Genomic DNA, 19,409 nt, shown 5'->3' with positions numbered 1-19,409 from the left:
CTATCTTTAAAAAGCATCTGCTTAAGAACAGGAAATATAGTTCAGTGACAAAGCACTTTCCAGCATGCACAAGGCCTGAAGCAATATATACACCTACTATTTTTTATGGTACTGGGGATTGAACTTCAGGGCTGGGACTTGCTAGGCACCCATTTCCTCAATCCTTGTGCTTTTGGGGAGGAGGAGGGGTCGGTTGTGGGCCTTAAATTCAGGGCTTGGGCACTGTCCCTGAGCCTCTCTGTTCAAGGCTGATACTCTACCACTTGAGCCACAGTGCCACTTCTAGTTTTTGAGTAGTTAATTGAAGATAAGAGTTTCATGGAAACTTTTCTGCTCAGGCTGGCTTTGAACCAGATCTTAGCCTCCTGAGTAGCTAGGATTATAGATGTGAGCCACCTGCACCCAGCTCCTTGTGCTTTTAAGATAGCTTTTCATGCTAATTTTGTTTGGCTGGCCTCAAGCCATGGGCTTTCTACCTCCGTGTCTTGAATCGCTGCAATTACAAAAAAGAGGGACCAAGCTTGGCCCCTATACTCTTTTCTTTTCTTTCTTTCTTTTTTTTTTGGGGGGGGGGTCCGGTCGTGGGGCCTGAACTCTGGGCCTGGGCACTGTCCCTCAGCTCTTCAGCTCAAGGCTAGCACTCTACCACTTGAGCCACAGTGCCACTTCCAGCTTTTTTCTTTTTGCTTATGTAGTGCTGAGGAATTGAACCCAGGGCCTCATGCATGCAAGGCAAGTGCTCTACCACTGAGCCACCTTCCCAGCCCATCCCTATACTCTTTTCTTCTAACCAAACCTTATAAAGATAGAGAGAGCAGTGGTTTCATTATTGGTACTACCAAAACAATTACATTATGGAAATGAAGGGAGACAGGAGATCTGGTAACCACATATTTATAAAGAAATCTCAAGTTTGTTGGGTAAACCAGAGAACTAAATTTTTACAAAAATGACTTCAAAAAGTAATGACACAGGGTATCTAGAAACAGTTGGTAATGTATATTCTAACTTGACTGATTTGGATATTATACAGTGTACACATACAAGACATGGAAGAGAATATTCTACCACGTATTATACTATAATACCTCTAGTTCTTGTCATGCAAAAAGGTAACAAAGTTAAACTTCAAAATAATGGTGATGATGATGATGAAGAAGAACTGACAAGAAATGACCAAATATTTTCAAAACAATGTTCAATTGTATTTCCAATGATGGCTGAATCCCTTTTTTTTTTTTTTTCTAAGTAACAAATACTCTAAGACAAGCCTTATGTGGTGAATTGACATATACCCCATCAGTTAATAACAGGTCATTAGAGTTATTAACAGTGGTATTGAAGGATTACTGTACAAATCTCATAAGCCTATCAGTATTTTTTCATAACCTTGCTTATACAGGGGCTTTACTAGGTTCCACAACATTGTTACACTAGCACCTTCTTTACAATGTACCAGAATCCTAGGAACTGGCTTTTTTGATGGCCACGGGGCTTGAACTCTGGTCATGGGCGCTGTCCCTGCATTCTTCAGCTCAAGCAAGTGCTCTACCGTTTGAGCCACAATGCCACTCCAGGTTTTCTAGTGGTTTATTGGAGATAAGAGTCTCACCGACTTTCCTGCCCGGGCTGGCTTTGAACCGTGATCCTCAGATCTCAGCCTCCAGAGTAGCCAGGATTATAGATATGAGCCCCTGAGCCCAGCTTCCTGGGAACTGGTTTTTTAACCTCTTTCTATTTAAGAGTTGACATTACCAAGGCTGGCCCTGGAGTTTGACATGGATCAATTTCCCTGGGTTTCCTGACCTATAAAAAAAAAGGCTAATGTTAGATAACATTCACAAACATGAGCCATTGGGGAAAGGATGCACAGCAAGGATTTTCTCGTTTTGTTTTCTTTGTAAGTAAACAAAAATAGTAAGTAGAAAAGAACGTAATGTGTATTCAAATATATGTTATAGGAAAATGAACTCTAGGAAATATAAACAAGATGTTATATATTTGTTGCTGTTTTTGTTTTTTTATTCCTTTTGTATTGTTTGTTCATTTATCTGTCTTTGGGCACAGAAATGGAGTGGACAAAGGGTAAACAAATGCAGCAATGATACTCTCTACACATTGCTGAAAATGAACTACATAACTTGTGGGTGAGGATGAGAGGGAAAAACTGGGAAGGGATGACACTGTCCAACAAGAAATATACTCTTTACCTGACTTATATAACTGTAACCCCTCTGTACATCACCTTTATAATAATAAAAATTTAAAAAAACCTTATATTGGAGGAGTCCAGAGAAATAAGAAATAGTCCTACAGAGAAGGACTTAGTAGTTACATTAGAATGGAAATGGACTCAGGGATCTCAGCAGAAAGATGCAAACAGAAATGAATGAAAGAGGATCTTTGGCTGAAATTTCCAGGGAGACAGACCTTTGTGTTACTCATGCAGAAGGACAGTTGTGAAAGGTTATCATAACTCCACTTTTGATCCATTCTGATTTCCAGGGCCTCTCATTAGTGCTACAAAGGTTGAGAACCCCACTGTATGCTTATTATTATTATTATTGTTAGCCTCTGAGGTAGATTTCAGATTGCATGTTATGGATAATTTAATCACCAGGTATTACTCTTATTCTTTTGTTTTATTAGATATTTAGAAGAGGTAATTTATTCCTAACATACATAGTAGGATAGTAAAACTGAGGCCTTTTGAGGTTAAATGTAATTAATCAGTGAAGTGGCTTTTTTGGGGTAAATAATTAGCTCATTTTGTTTAAATTTATTTCTTATACTATTTTAATAAATAGGCAATAAGGTCGAAGAACATTTTTTTAAAAAGCCAAGAAAAAAATGAAAGGTTTGAAAAAAATGATGTATCACTGAGAAATTAATTAAGTATTTTGTTAAGTAAAATAATAGCTTTTATTTCTGAAGAAATAATAGTTCTACAGAAAAGCCACTTCATGTGTAAAATACCATTGAAATGCAAGTACCACTTGGTTTGTTATCTTAGGCTGTTGCTAGGTGAACTGCCAATCCCCAAAGGCATATCATGCCAGTGCTTAGCAAATCAATTTACTAATCCACCTAACACTCTATCAATCCTGGAGCCAATCTTTCTACCTATCACCAAAAACCATGGCCTGCCCCCATTCATAAATGGAAGGTCCTATTCAAATTCCACTTCCCTGCCAGTTCTTATCTCTGCCTCCATCATTCACGACGTAATCAACTTGAATTGAACAAAGCCTGTTGGGGAAGACCTGCTGAACTTTCTACCCTCTCTCAAGTCCTCATACAGGGAACAAGACTTGTGCTTGCCAGTCAGATATGGCAAAATAAAATATCTACTCCTACTGGTACTATTATACCACAACCCTGCACTGCAACCAGTTTTGAATAAAAGATACTAAGTAAACCTGAGTGAAAGATGCCTCTCATAATCCAAACCTACTAAGAGAAAGAACAGCTGATTCATTTTCTTATCCAACAACAACAACAAAAATATGACACTTATGATAGACTTGGTACTGTACTTGGCACTGGGTTATAGAAATTAATGAGATAGCAATGATCCCTTATCTACAATATGCTGGTAGAAAATCACTTATGTCAACCTCTGATGAGACTCTAGGAATGCCAAAAGCCCATGGCATCAGTAATGAGGTTTCCTATGCTGTGTACTTTAGGAGGTTAAAAAAACAAAAACAAAAAAAAAATGAGTCCTCAGAAAAAAAGAATCTATTCCTCTTTCTCCAGATGCTTTATCTTTGAAGAATTTGCTCAGGAGTTAAGGAATGTAAAAACAATGTTAAAAACTAATTAGAGGACTAGCTATCACCCATCACACTAACCAATAAAAAAAATAAAAATAAAAAAGATATCCATATGCACAAAGTTTCACACCCAAACTTCAGCTGTTTCTTAGCCCCAGGACTGGCACAAAAAAAAATAAAGGAAAGCAAGAAAAAAGAAGAACAGAGGGAACAGGTTAAATAAACCAAAGCCTGTGCTGTCCACATACCCGAGAAAGTGGAAATGAGCTTATAAACATGTGTGGAGCAAGCTGGTGTTTCTACAGTGTTATATTTTCACAAGAAAGACTTACTTTAACTCACATATTGTTTGAATTATTTTATGATTCACAATAATGCTTTGATATTCAAAAGACTAGAAGTATTTGCACTGTGCAAAAGAAAAACCCATTCATTTATTTACTGAGTTTTCTATTTGTTCCTGCTCAGAAGAATAAGTAGGGTCTTAGCAATGACATTACTGACTGCTCTGTTACTTTCTTTCCTTGACGTTAAAGTAAAATGCTTTGGGAAAATATGTAGAATGCAACATGATACAAATAATCCCATCTGATTTTAGAAGAGCTGGGAAGTTTACTAAGTTTACTAAGTATGGAATCACAAGGCAGGCAGTCTCTAAACATATTTATGATGACATTCACTACTGTTCCCTGGCCAAATACTGGAAAAGTATCCAATTATCAATAGAGGACAGCCCAGACCACCAAATCAAACTTCTTAACTAATTCCCATCACCTCCACTTAGTCTCCATAGACAATTTACTCACCATGACCCCTTTACTATCAGTTCTTTTTAATGGAAAAAAAAAAGAGATAGTAGATCTTAACTGCCATCCTTCAGTGGAAGAACATTTTTAATAAGTGGTTTAACAATAATGTATTCAGAGAGCTCTTACTATACACAGTAAAGAGTACCTCTGGAAAAGACAACTAGCATTATACTCACAATAGTTTTTATTTTTATTTTTTAACTTTCAATTTGTGACTACAAATAAAATCACAGATACTTACGGTTTTCTACCATGGCACTCTGGTTATGAATGCAGTGTGGAATGACTATCAAAATAATTAATATGCCCATCACCCCACTCATCTTTTTGTCTTGTGATGGGAAGATTTTTAAAGCTACTTCTTCCAGTGTGGGAGAATATAGCTCAGCATTAAAAAGACTATCCTGTATGTGTTAGGTCCTGGGTTTCATTCCCAGCATCACAAACCAAACCAAAGCAAACCAGAACAAAAGATCTACTCTTAACAATTTTCTAGGATACAACATACTGTTCTAAACTATGATTACCATGATGTATAATTGATCAGAAATTATTCTTCCTCTAGGCACTGGCTTTTTCATAGATGTATAGGGAGTATCTTGTACTTCTCCAAACAGTGCAACTGAGCCAGTGGCTGGTACTTGCTATTGGCCTGTGTTGCTGAGCCTGCCTTGGGTTGTACCTAGTTTGATCTGAAGAGTTCATTTCCACAGATCCCAGTACAATGGTGGGGGCCGGTGATGGGGAGGGCACCAAAAACCAAGCTGATTTCTTCTTAAGAGAATCCCTTCAAAAATGTCAAGGGCCATGGACACAGTCTACCAGTACACGTTGTCAGTTTGAATCATGTCCCCTAGAGAAGAAGCAAGCTCACTTCCCACCAACAGCAAAACTACGTGTGCCTAATGGACATAATGCTTCCTGACCCCTCCATATCCTCACCCATGATGTATGTGAGCCTTCTTTCCTTCCCAGGGACTGATGCATACAGGCCTGCCCACATTCTATTCTAATACACTTGATCACCTGTGCATCTTAGGCTCTTTATAATACTACCACTGGCCCATTATCATGAGTTTCACTATTTTTTTTCACGAAAGCCACAATCCTTACAGAGTTTTTCCCTTTCCTTAGACTAGACTTTGAATGAGCAGCAATATCTCAGTTGAAATGGTGGAGTTTTGAGATTGACTTGGAGACCTCAAATTATTCAAAGAGACTGGGGGAACTATTGGATGGAGAGGGGGTATCCTCCCTAGAGTCTATGAACCACCGATTATCTGACTCCAATCCCCAGCTTCTATGGCAGAATTCTAGCCAACTCTGGAAATAGTTGACAATCTGAGCAGAATGCAGAGGCATGATTTTCACATGGGAGATATATGATGTTTTAGTTGAACATGGAAAAATGCCGTCCATTGAGTATCTCTATTTTTATTTTCATTTTCCAATACTAGGGAAGGAAAGGGAGATAACTTTGTTGCTTCTTTTCCATATAAATTCTGGTGAAGGTTTATTCTGCTGGTCTCTCAGGTTGCATAAGGTCAGGAGCTTGCTTCATCTTGTTCATACTGACGTATCCAACACTGTACAAAGCCTGGTTTTTCCTGAGAAAAATCCAGAAGAATGTACTGATTGGGGACTGCCTGGGGGTAGAAGAGAGGAGAGGAGCCTTCACATAAGGTTGCCAGGTAGAACATCTTCTAGGGAAAGCCTTCTGCCTTCGCTCATAAATGAAACCAATAATCTTAATCTAAAATTCCCAATGGCGTTCTGGCTAACTCTGCAACAGTAATTGCTCATGTACATATTAACAACTCTCAAAACCCTGGACCTCACTGACTAATTAGAACAATCTGTCTTGATATGTAGATGTAATGGTTGTTAATATAAGAGCCACACTCTGGAAGAACTGGCCTTCAAAAGAGCATTTTCATAGCTGCACAGCTAACTCCCAGTCTTGCATGTGGAGGATAAATGTGGTTATTTGGGAGTAACTAATTGATCTGGGCTTGAATTTTTAAAAGAGAGATTTTTAAGGGAAGGATTTGTTTCTTTCAACACTTAATTTTTTTTTTTTTTTTTGGTCAGTCATGGAGCCTGGATACTGTCCCTAAGATCTTTTGCTCAAGGCTAGTGCTTGAGCCACAGTGCCATTTCAGGGTTTCTGTTGGTTAACTGGAGATAAGAGTCTCAAGGACTTTCCTGCTTGGGTTGGCTTTGAACTTTGATCCTCAGATTTCAGGTTTCTGAGTAGCTAGGGGTGAGTCACCAAAGCTTTCTTTTTAGTGAATGAGTTAAAAAATTTCCATTCTCATGAATTAGCCTCTTTAAAAACAACTAGCCCTTAAGAGACATTCTCAGCAGATATTACTTCTTATCCTGTTATGGGATTGTAGACATTAATTCTGGAGACTCAGTGACAGACAGATCTCTCTCCTCCAGAAGTTTACATTCAGCCAAGCTGAAGAGTCTTGCTGATGAAAGGGAAGGGAGTTAATCAACAAGCAACTGCGAAGAAAAGTGGAAATGAGAAAGAAAGTGACTGAGTTGGAGAGGAGAGCACATATAATGCTGTTATTGGTAAGATTAGGACAGGAAGGAGCCAGAGAAAGAATAACCAGGGAGAGAGTAGTCTTGGTTGTGTGGGGGGGGGTGGGGGAGAGAACCAAACTGGTGAAAACAGGATAGAAAGATCACACCTCTAGTCTGGCTCAAGTGGTAAAGTGACAGAACAAAAAAGCTAAGGGGGAATGGGAGGCCCTGAGGCAAGCCTCAATACTGGCCCCAAAGAAAAAAAAGATGTTCACAACTGGGCCTCTTCTACTAACCACTCATCTCTGCCCAAGAGCCTTCATTTCTCTCCTGAAGTGTAACGTTCATCTTCTCACTGGGCTCTCAGCAGCCATAGACAGTTGCCACTCTCAAGGTCAATGAGAGGTACCCTTCTAAAAGACAAGCCAGCCCACCATGCTCTCCTACTGAAAACACTTCCTGGCGTCTTACCTTGCCTGACATAAAAGCTCAGGACTTCCCTTAGTGCACCATATCTCACACCTTGATACTGTCATCCATTGTTGCCCCTGTTCACCTTCTGCAACAGTAATGGTACAGACCAAACCTGCCGCAGGACCTCAACACAGGATGAAGTCAAAGCCTCCTGGAAGCAATCTATTCTGTGTCCCACATCCCACACAGGGAAGACTGCTGACCTAATGAATGAACAAATACCACTGTGCATGCAGACACCAGAGAGGAGGCGTACTATAACCTTGCACACAGCATCATGGCCTGGGAATGAGGGCCCTGGGACTCCTTGGGGCAGCCTGTTCCCAGAGTGACCTCATCATCAGCCACACAGGATATGCAAACCAAGAGTCCCACAGTCAAGCAATGCAGGGAAATTCTCCCTAAAATGAAAACCATGCAGGTTTCTTACCTTGAATATTTCACAGATCTACTATATTTGCCCATTACCAAGCCCTAAAGAGAAAGATGGATTAGCACTATAGTATTTCCTAAATGTATTTGACTGACCATGGATCTCTTTTTATGCAGTATGTTTAGAAAGACTAATAGAATCCAGAAAATATCCAGGAGGCCGTATTATTCTGCAGGGACAACTGAATATGGTTGATATTCCAGTGTACACTTACCAGCCTGATAAGGAGATGGAGAGTAAAGAAGAGACAGAGTCACAGGTAGATGCAAACTCAAGAGGAAGCATGAGAAATGGTAGGAAACCAAGGGAGAACTCACTTCCTGATCATGAAGGCATAAGCTGAGAGCATCCCCTACTGTACTGAACCAATGCACTAAAGGCTTTTGCGGGAAGACTCTCGAGTTAAGGCTGCATTCTGTGTGGAAAGTGCTAGAATTTACTACTAAACATCCCTATCTTACAGGCACAAACCTGAGATTTTGAGTCACATCTTTTAAGGTATCTTCAAACATGCACGAGATGAAATGTCTATTTTTACATAATAAGATAGGGTTTGGGTTGAATTTGTCCAGCTGGTGTCTGCATATCCCAATAAATGTATCCAAACACAATCTGTGCTCCAAACCCTGCCAGGCAGACAATCTGAATCAGGAAGGCTCCGAAATTTCCTTTCTATTCCATTCAGGGGAGCTGCTATGAATTTCTGTGTCAGGGATCTAAAGTGGTGAGATGAAATAAACTTTCTTTCCAACTTAACTTCTTTCTATTCTTTGTAAATCTCTCTGACTGTCCCTTCTGAGTGGCAGGAGCACTAAAGAAGTTAGAAAGGCTTTAGATTTAAGGTGGCTTGAAACCTTTCTGCTCAACTTTTGACAGGACAAAATAAAAAGGTAGGGGTGGGTGGAGGTGTAGAGCCACAGTCCCATAAATCCTCTTAACCTGAATTACAATACATCTGATCTGGCTGCATGAGGTGTCTACTTTCAGTGTACAAAGGTCTCTCCAGCCAGCTTTATTTGAGGTTGGTTTTTTTTTTTTTCCAGCTTGGAAATGGATTCTGAGAAGAATAGTGCTCAAAGCTTTGGGAATAAATGGAAAGGAGAAAAATAAAAAAGGGGAAAAGGCAGAAAGCTAATAAAGGAAAAAGACCTATGACACAGGAGATCTTTGCAACAAGAAAGTCATATCCCAACACCAAACTGAAGTATTGTAAATATGTATCTTAAATCTCAGGTATATAATATGATACTTAGAGATAGAGTAAAATGATTATTAGGGTGGAACAAATGAACATATCCAATATCTTCAATAGGTACTCGCATTTGCTCTGTGTGGCAAGCTATAGAAAATTTATTTAGTGATGATATCCCCCCCTCCCTCCCTCCCTCCCTCCCTCCCGCCTTCCTTCTTTCCTTCCTTCCTTCCTTCCTTCCTTCCTTCCTTCCTTCCTTCCTTCCTTCCTTCCTTCCTTCCTTCTTCCTTCTTTCCTTCCACTGGGGCTTGAACTTAGAACTTCATACTCAGCTTGCTTGGCTGGTGCTCTACCACTTGAATCACACCTCCAAGCCCAGCTTCATGTTCCTTATTTTGGAGATGGAGTCATAGGGACTTTTTTTTTTTTAACCCAGCTTGGCTTCAAACTATGATCCTAAAGATCTTGTTTCCTGAGTACCTAGAATTATAGGTGTGAGCCATCACTGTCTGGTTCCCTTTCACCCTCTTTCAATGTAGCTTCTTAAAAGACAGACAATGTATAGATTTCATTATATTTGTTCTCAGACAGCACAGCTCTAAATGATTAGACTACAGTGGTCAATTCAGTTAAAAACTACTTTTTTTCAGTTGGGTTCTACTGTCTCACGCCTGTAATCCTAGCTACTAAAGAGGCTGAGCTCTGAGAACCATGGTTCAAAGTTAGTGTAGGCAAGAAAAGTCCTTGAGACTCTTATCTCCTATTAATCACTTTATTTTAAAAAGTGAGGAGTAGAGCTGTGATTCAAGTGATAGATTGCTAACCTGAAGCTAAGAGTCAGAGATAGCACCCAGACCCTGAGTTCAAGGCCCAGGACCAGAACAACCACCACAGATATTTCTACACAAATATCTGACAAGACTTCCTATCCCCTTCATCCCTTCTTTTTATCTCTGGCAGCCATCCATAATCATTTGAAGCACCTTTGAAAGCAGCAGTTAAAATTGTAGTGACATTTGGACTACATCAGTAGTTCCAAAAGCAATGGAAAGAAAAACAGCAAAATTATTAAAAATACAATTTTTTAAAAAGACAGTTTAGGTGGGGGTTGTGGGAGACCAGTTTCAAGCACAGTAATAGTGAGTTTCCCTTGTGTTCTCCTTACAACTATAGGAATACAACCATTCCATCTTTAATGGGTGTGGTAAGAGTCACTCTTTCATAAGGTTGATGTGAAACTTAAGGGAGGAAACATCTGGAAAATTCCCCACCATGCTTATTATATGTGCATTACAATCAGATGACGGTTTTGACCCCACCAACCTCACCAGTAACCTTATTTCTTGGTCGCTGGAAGATCTACAATTCCTTAAGTTTCTACTTTGAGAACAACTCCAATTTTACCACATTTGATATTCAGAGAGCATCTTTCTCCTTAGCTGTATGTAACTCTCGGTACGACTCAATCAGCGATCAGCACGCCACATGTCGATGACATACCATCAAACGGCCCTGAGCCAAGTTCACATCTAAAGATGACTGTGAGGAGGACTGTCAGACATCACACCAGGGACAAGGCTGCTTTTTAACCCTCACAAAATCTGCTCTCTGGCTTTGTACATCCATGCATTAACTTCTCCATGGAGCATCCTCTTAAGTACCCAGACCTCCTCAAACGCTCCTCTCATATGAAAGCTCAGGCAGATGGAAATTAAATATTATATTAAGAAAGGATGAAACATCACTGTAAAATGGAATCTTCATTTCAACAGAGTCACTAAATTTCAAGCAATCCTCTTGCCATTGAAAGGAGTCGTGTCTGAGGTAAGCCTGACTATACCACAGGATGGCGAACACCATGGAAGCACAGAAGCTGCTCTCTAACACTTCCAAGCATCTCACAAAGAGACAACTCAGGTATCAGGGCCTGTCTGAAGCTCCGTGGGCAAAATCTGTGAAGAAAGCCTGTTTCAGAGGTCCTAAAGCCACTTTAGGTGCTGGGTGCTAATGGCTCATACCTGTAATCTACTCAGGAGGTTGAGACATGAGCATCTTGGTTCAGAGACAGGAAAGTCCACAAGACTCTTATCTCCAAGGAACCTCAGAAAACCAGAAGTAGTGCTGTGGCTCAAAGTGGTAGAGAACTAGCCTTAAGGAAAGACACTCAGGGACAGCACCTAGGCTCTGAGTTCAAGTCCCACAATAGACCAAAAATTTTTTTTTTAATTTAAAATAATAAAATAATAAAATAAAACCACTTCAGGAATTTACAGAGGGTACAACAGGTGGGAAAAGAAGGTATGCGACTGCCAGGTTTTTAAAAGAAATATTTTAGCCGCCACCCCTCTAAAGACAAACCAAGCATATATCAAACTCATAGCTCTGAACAATTATTTATTTTCAACAAACAATATTTCTTTTCAGTTTTCAAGGTGGTCCCACATCACTCTCCGTGCCTCTATTTGTCCTACGAATTATGAACTGAAGGAGACCGGGGTTTTTGGAAACCAACATTTTTTTCCCCAAGACTGATGTAAAGTTCCAAGTTCAAGGAAAAAAAGGAGAGGGACTGATCCCATGTAGGTTTGGGGGGGAAAAACTGTGTTAAATAGCAGGGCAAGTGGTTACTGGAAACTGAATGGAGGAGCTCCTACTTGCTAGGCAGTGGTCTACCATTTGGGGCATTATTGTTACTTAGCTTCTGAGTTTATTCTTTAGATAAGGTCTCCCACTTTTGTTCAACACTGGCCACTGACTGTTCTCTCTCAAACAGTTAGATGACAGGCATAAACCATCATCTGAGCCTTGTTTTTGGAGATAAGGTCTGGTTACCCCCCCCACCCCTCCCTGAGAGCTGACCTAGATACTCAATCTTCCTAATTCTGTCTCTAAAGTACCAGGAATTATAGATGTGAGCCACCACACCCAACAACAGATTCATTTAAAGCCCGACCCTCCAAAGACCTTAATATGCCAATGAATATCATAAATCTTCCAGAAAACATGTCACGTTTAAACTTGTTTCCAACAGAATACAGTGAACCTCGCACCAAGTCCATACTTTAGATCCACCCACTATGAAAGCCTGAGATTAGCATGGGCTTTGGTGCACAGATGTGCAGGAGCACATTTGAGTTCTGTAGCAGCCTGGCAAGAATTCAGATCCTAGGAGCTCTAGCCACAAGATCACAGCAAGATGCTGTGCAGCCAGAGTGTGACTGAACCAAGATCCATGTCATCAACAGAAAGGAACATTGCCTGTCTCACTCAGCGTAGGAAGGCAGGGTCTGAACAGACAAAGGAAACAGAAGAGTGAAATGGTCACTAAGGGGCTGTGGAGAGTGGAGACAGCTACAGGTCCGGGCAGAACAATGTAGAATAAACAGGGAAGCAGGCACAAAATGAAGGCTGAAACTTTCTCCCCTGTACTGGTTCATCCTTCACCTTCATGAAGAACATTGTATAGGATCACAAGAGAGAAGTCAGGAGGAAGGAGAGAAAAGGACCTGGACATATCTGGAGACCCAGATAGACAAATAATTAAACATACTTCTGTTCTGGCTGATAACTACCCTGTGCTCTTTGAAACACACAGGAATAAAGCCACACCAAACCTGAGATCCATACAGTAGTCTTGGACATCTTTCAAAATACGACTGAAAAGTATCTCTTTAATATAAAAGCTTGGAATAAAATCTCATTGGATGGTAAAGACTGATGTGAAGAGAGATGAAGTAGCTTAGACTTCTGATGTTTCTACTTAGTATTCGCCTGCTTGTTTCAGAAATCATGCTTTGAAAGAGATGTGCAGAAAACTATCCCTTGCAAATTAGATGACAAGAATTATAATGCCTTTATTTTAAAAAATATTAATGTAAAATTGTACAAAGATGTTACATTTGATATCTGCAAAAATGCACATAATGTGCTTTAATCTAATTCACCCAGTCTGTTACTTTCTTAAGACTTCTCCCTCTTGCCCTGTCTTCTGAACAGTTTTTAGTAGGTCTCACTATGTTATTTTCATATATATTCATATATATATTTAGAAGGCCTCACTATGCTATTTTCACATATATATTCATATATATATGAAGATAGCATATTATATATTCATATATATGAAAATAGAATATTACATATATATTATATATGTACGTATATATGTGTGTGCATGTGTATCATAATCACTCTATCACCGCCTTCTTTTTCCCTGCTACAACACTTTTCTTCAGAATACTAAAAGCTCAAACATCTGGACTGCAGGGTTGTAGACAAGGGATTATAGACCTCTAGCATATGGTAATGTGTACGTGGTACACATGAAGAAAAATATCTTTCCCGCTATTCACTTTGTAAGATGGTCTAAACAGAGCTGAAATGAACCAGCTGTGAGTTTCCCTGGAAAGGGCACACACAATCAATTTGGATCATTTAAACTTATTGAAGACTTCAACTCATAAAGCACCAATAAGTCTGAATCAACAACTCCTGCAATTTCTTATTGTAATAAATACGATTTTAATTACCTCAGACAACAAGCAAGCAATGAACCTCTACTTTAATGGAGCTCTCAGAGGTTTCATCGGGAGGTTGCTCTTGAATTAACTCCAATTCAGTTACTAGTGGAAACAAGGCAGGATTCAATTCCTATTAGTGTTTATACAAACCTTTATTTAGCTTACCAACCGAAGAACATGGGGCAACTGTGAAAAAGTGGGATTAGGATAGGGGACAAGCCGTCAGATAAAACTGTGATGTAAAAGACTGCCACGTTTAGTGATATGTATCTTTAATACCAGCTACTCAAAGGCAGAGATAGAGAGACCTGTATGTAGTTCAAAAACTAGGCCCTACAAAAGGTTAGCTATACCCATCTCAACAAATGAGCTCAGCATGGTGGTATATGGCTGTGATTCCAGCTACATAGGATGTGATATCAAAAAACTGGTATCACATCTAGTACTGGCACCCAAAAACAAACAAATCTAGCTAGCTGTGTCCAGTCACTCAAGCATTACACTGCAAACACCTAAGAATACTGGCTATTGAAGAGCTTGGGTTTTGTTTTGACAAGGACTTCACCGTTCACTTCTAGACTGGATGTTTTGAAATGTAGGAAATGCTCAACCAAATCTAGGATTACAGCCAGGCAATTGCGGAGAGATCTAATTTCTGGATGACCTCAAAGAATTCCTGGGAAGCAGTAAATCTTACAAAGGTGTGTTTGTTGCAATTTGTCCACAGGGAGCAGGCCCAGTTTTGTAGGGCACATGTTTAGAATTCAGCCTGCGGTGCTGCCAGAACTCCCATGATTGCGACTATTTCTCAAGTAGGGTCTAAAGGAGCAGACCAGCACTGCTATTACACAGAAAGTAAGATACACTTGCTCACAGAAAGGACAAACCAACAAACAAAGGGCTTAAGAAACAAGTCCTTAGTGTTCAAATATGTTTAGAATGATACTCCAGTGATAAAGCAAGGCTCCATTACACTCAACACTCTTCTGTGTCTGTCTGCTCCAGCATCTTTCAACTGTCCCATGAGTGACATCCTTGGAGCCGGGCTGGTCTGTGCAGTGAGTGAACTGATCAGCAGCAGCCTGGGTGGCTAACTCTACTGGAAACTATTATCAAAGTCCTGCCCAAAATGATGATGGCCAAAATATCTCTAGGTATTTCTTCATGTCCTGTGGCCATGGTGGCAGCAAAAAAGGACTTTGTCCCCAATAGAAAAACATTGCCATATTCTACCAGTCCCAGGCTAACCTTCAATAAAGACTTGCTGGTCCTCACATAGAGTAAATACAGAATAAATAGTATCACCAATAGGCCAATTCTTCCATGATACTCTGAAAATTTTCTTAATTTCCTTTTAGTTTTTTAGCATAAAAAGTAGTGATTGATAGCTAGATAGCTAGATAGATGAACCGACACTGAGATATTTAAATGGTATAAATACTTGCTGGGTACCAGTGTCCACTCCTGAAATCATAGCTACTCAGGAGGCTGAGATCTAAGAACCACATTTTGAAGCTAGCTCCAGGCAGGAACGTCCAGGAGAATTTTGCCTCCAATTAAACATTACAAAAGCCAGAAATGGCTCAAATGGTAGAGCATTAGCCTTGAGGCAAAAAAGCTCAGGAATAATGCTTAAGGCCATTAATTCAAGCCCCCAAACTGGCGTGCCCCCCCCCACACACGCCCTCACACAGAAAGCAAACAAACATTAGGAAGACAACGATTGTTAATAAAGAGCTCAATGAGCAATACAACATCATATAAAATATCACAGGCATGTAAGGAACGAAAGTGAGCAACTTTCGTATGTATATTTTAACATTAAATTGGATGCAGTTACCTTTAATCTCTGTAATTCATGTTCCTCCCAATATAGCACTAAGTACTTTAACATGTTTATCACATTTTCAGGAAGCAAGTTATGAACCAGACAAGCTTCAATGATAAATTCAATTAATATAGGCAGGCTTGCCATCTGACATTACTTAAAAGAAAAAAAGAAGCAAGTAACTTAGTCAAGCAGTAAGTCTGGGCACAGGAGCTGCCAGAGCTGAATTCCATGGCTCTCATTAAGTAACAGAAACCAAAATATACTTTGTAAGTCATAAGGTCTCAAAACCATGGGGAGTCTATTTTATTTTATTCTTTTCTACATTCAAGCATAAGGAGGAGACATCTTGGCAAGGGATGAAGTGATTACAAATGATGCTGATGTTTTCAGTTCCTTGCTCTAAAGACCTTCTCTTCCAGGGTAACCACAAGACAAAGTTTTCAAACTTTTAAGCACAGACCTTTTGTCCAAAACATTAGCTGAACAAATGGTAACCCAATTCTAGGACAAAGAGGCTTCAGAGTAAAGCTGGCTAGTGCAGATTACCTCTTCCATTCCCGCTACCCAGGGAAGCCTGTCCACAGACAAGAAGGGATTTCTATTTAGCAATATGCTGGAATTTTGCTTCTAGGAATCAAGTTTTCCAAGTATGAATAAAGTCAGACTTCCAAGAAATGAGTCATTCCATTCAGAGGGTGAAAGGGATCCCATTAAGCAGAAATCCTACTCCGGAGACATATAATTAGTGTGACGAGAACAGGAAGTTCCAGAGTCCTAGAACCGGGAGGATATGGGCACTGAGAAATTGTTAGCTCAATGAAAAAGAAAAAAAGCAGCATTTACTTAGAGTAGCTAACTCTGGTTTCCCCAGGAACAGTGGATAGGGAAGACATCTATGTCAGTGTAAGCATGTAATACTGTGTCATGTATGGTCTGATTTTCTTTCACACCCCCTAGATCCTGATTCCTTTCTCCAAGGCATACCACAGAAAAACTAGAATCCCTCTTGCACAGGTGGGTCATGCTACCATTCCCCTGCCCTTCTGTCTTGAAACTGCCCGCAGAGACAGCTTTTGGTCCTCCAATGGTGATGACCTTCTCACAAGAACATGGCCCTGGAAAAGAAATGTCCTTCAGCTCTTTCCAGAAGAAAAAAAGAGGAACAGGAGAAGCAGCACCTGGTACAGAGCCCTAGTTGCTACTTCATGGATGTGAAATGTCCAGGATGCTGTGAAATCATCATTGCCTTTAGCTAAGCACAAATAGTACTTTTGTGTGGTGGCTGCTTCATAGTCAGATGACAGCTGACATCAGGGAAAGCTAGGCTTACAGAGAGATGTTCCTTCAGGAGGAAGCAGCACTAAACGTCTTATGAACTGTGGTGAGTGAGGAAGCCACGCCAATAAACTTATTTTGGAAGGGGAAGAGGAAGAAAGGAAGGAAGGGAAGGAAAGAGGGAAGGAAGGAAGCAAGGAAGGGAGGAAGAGAGAAAGAAAGGGAGGAGAAAACATGGGGAGGGGGGCTGAAGTGAAGGAGAGAGGGAGGGAGGAAGGGAGGAAAGGAGAAAGGAAGGAGGAAGGAGAAAACAAAATAAATGTTTCCCAGATTTCAGTGAGCTGCTCTAACAAATTAATAATATCAAGATGGGATCATGGAAAATCTAACTTGTAGGTGGTTGTTAAGAATGACCAGGGGTATAGAGTGCTGACTGAACCATCACTTTAAACTCTCTCCTCAGCTAGACAGGGTCGGAGTGGAACTAACTTGAAGAGATAACCAGCTGGTGAATTTCTAATTGGCTATCTCTGGGATAAAAGCCCCACATATTTGGGATCACAGAATATTTGTTTCCCCACATCCTCAACAGCATCTATAAACAACGAGACACCACTGATTTTCTTATTGTAGAGGTCCTTTACCTAAGCTTCTAGGAGAAGGTTCATACACAGGCTAGGGAAAAAGATGAAATGCTAACAAATCAGAGGCACATCCATGTGTGGACACTTTCAGTCCCTTCTTTCCAGAAGGCCCCTCTCGCACTCATCCGATCACCAAATCATTAATACCTTAAACGAAATTATGAAATAGCATTGGGTTGCAAACATTCCTTGCCTTTTGATTAAAACATGGTAAAATCTTACAGTCACTCAGTGCTTTCAGTACAGCAGAGAATGGTGCCAGCCCCGTTTAGTTCTTCAACAAATTTGTAAGCCTGGCACTATTTGTAGGTGCCATGATGATATATGTATGTGTGTGTGCACACACGCATGCACATACATGTGCATACACACGTGTACATGCTTCCATCTAAAGTTCCTGGCTCCTGACTCCCTCTCTAAGGCAGATCACAGAAACTAGAATCTCTCTTCCAGTGCAAGGCTAACCACACAGAGAACTAATTCATCAACAAAGATGTTCACCATAATTCACACATGGACCATGGCTAGCAGCAGAAGTGATGCTCCACTCTGAGCTAACATTAATGAAGGACTGGAGACCCATTCCCTCCTTTGTCCCTGCACGTTACTACAGAACCTCTGGCATCCACACCTATGTTCTTCTCAGTGGCGTGGATTTGTGAGAAGATGGGAACAAATGTCTAAGAGCTGAACCAAAATAGATATCCATTAATCCCTGCATACTGAGTGGTGACTCATTCCCCTTTCTCTCTCCCGCCACTCCAATTTCCCTCCCCCCACGGCCTTCCCCAGTGGTTTTAGCCTTTTCATCCACAGCTGGCTGGAGCACAAATCATTTTTCAAACAAGTTCACAATGAAGAGAAAGATCTGGAGACTCCAATTTTGGATGCCACTTGCTTTCCCATTTCTTAAAAAGGTAACAATAAAGTCACCCAGGTTCCACACAAATGTCACCTTCAGAAAGCAGGGTTTCAGAAACAGAGCGGAAAAAGGAAACAAGCCATCCACGTCATCAACCAGGGAGGGCTGAGTGTGTGCGCATGTGTCTCTGTGACCACTCTCAGGCTCTCCATTTAGAACAAAGATGAGCAACTAGGATGGCCAACTACGTAGTAGGTCTACATAGAGATTCGGGGTTCCGAAGGTATGAGAGGAGGTTCTGCCCGACTTTCACTTGCAGAACAACTGCAGGGGAAGGACCTGGCAGGATTCATTTGAGCACCCCCACACAGCACAGTTATATTCAGATTCTCTCACCTCCACGGGAAACCTTCTGCCGTTGACACTGTGCTCGGAGCCCGCAGAGCCATTGCTGTGGCCCCAGTGGAATTCCACCTTCTCAGCTTTGAATCTGCCAGGCAGGCCAGCGCCACTGACGAAATAGTCATCTTTCAGAAGGATGGCAACTGTGCAAAAGGGAAAGAAGAGAGAAATCAGTGAGCTTCAAACTCAGGCTTAGGATGTCTCCCATTGCTTGTAAGGAAGCTCACAATTACCATGATGCCAATTATTTCCTTACGTACCTATTAACAAACAAGTCAAATCCATCAGGCTGCATAAACTAGGACATCTCAGCTACAGATCCAAGAGAGCTGGGATTACCAGTTGGATCTAAACTGTGACAATTCCCAGGGAAATACCTCAGAATTTCTAATTCTGTTTAACAGATGGGGAGAAAGGGAGATGATGAGAGAAGTAGCCTGGTTTCACTGTCTACAAAATTTAAATGACAAAATTAACTGGAGCCTGAGAAGTTTCTTTTGAAGCACATTCCCAGGGATTTCCCAAGATTCAAGATCTAGAATGAAATAGGAAATACTCAACATATACCAGACTGGAGAGAGGCACATTCCTTCCATAAGAAAACTGAAGCAAGGTATCAGGGGGAAACAAAATTGCAGTTCTTCTACTATTAAAGA

General features: G+C 40.6%; 1 protein-coding gene and 1 pseudogene across 3 annotated transcripts in view; one reads left to right on the top strand and one right to left on the bottom strand.

Moving 5' to 3' along the window:
- The window catches only part of Ptprg (protein tyrosine phosphatase receptor type G), a 693,584-nt gene that overhangs the window by 261,164 nt on the left and 413,011 nt on the right, over positions 1-19,409 (bottom strand). For all 3 annotated transcript variants that reach the window (XM_070018858.1, XM_070018857.1, XM_070018856.1), the window contains exon 4: positions 18,748-18,896. In XM_070018858.1, the coding sequence (XP_069874959.1) occupies positions 18,748-18,896 (149 nt within the window). The remainder of the gene's footprint in view (positions 1-18,747; positions 18,897-19,409) is intronic.
- Positions 16,776-16,934, top strand: LOC138824720 (small ribosomal subunit protein eS27-like; annotated as a pseudogene).

Source organism: Dipodomys merriami, unplaced genomic scaffold (assembly GCF_024711535.1).
Source record: "Dipodomys merriami isolate MVZ:Mamm:240054 unplaced genomic scaffold, mDipMer1.0.p SCAF_13, whole genome shotgun sequence".
NCBI lineage: Eukaryota > Metazoa > Chordata > Mammalia > Rodentia > Heteromyidae > Dipodomys > Dipodomys merriami.
Note: the sequence above shows the minus strand (reverse complement) of the source record. Positions and strands in the feature narration are given on the sequence as shown.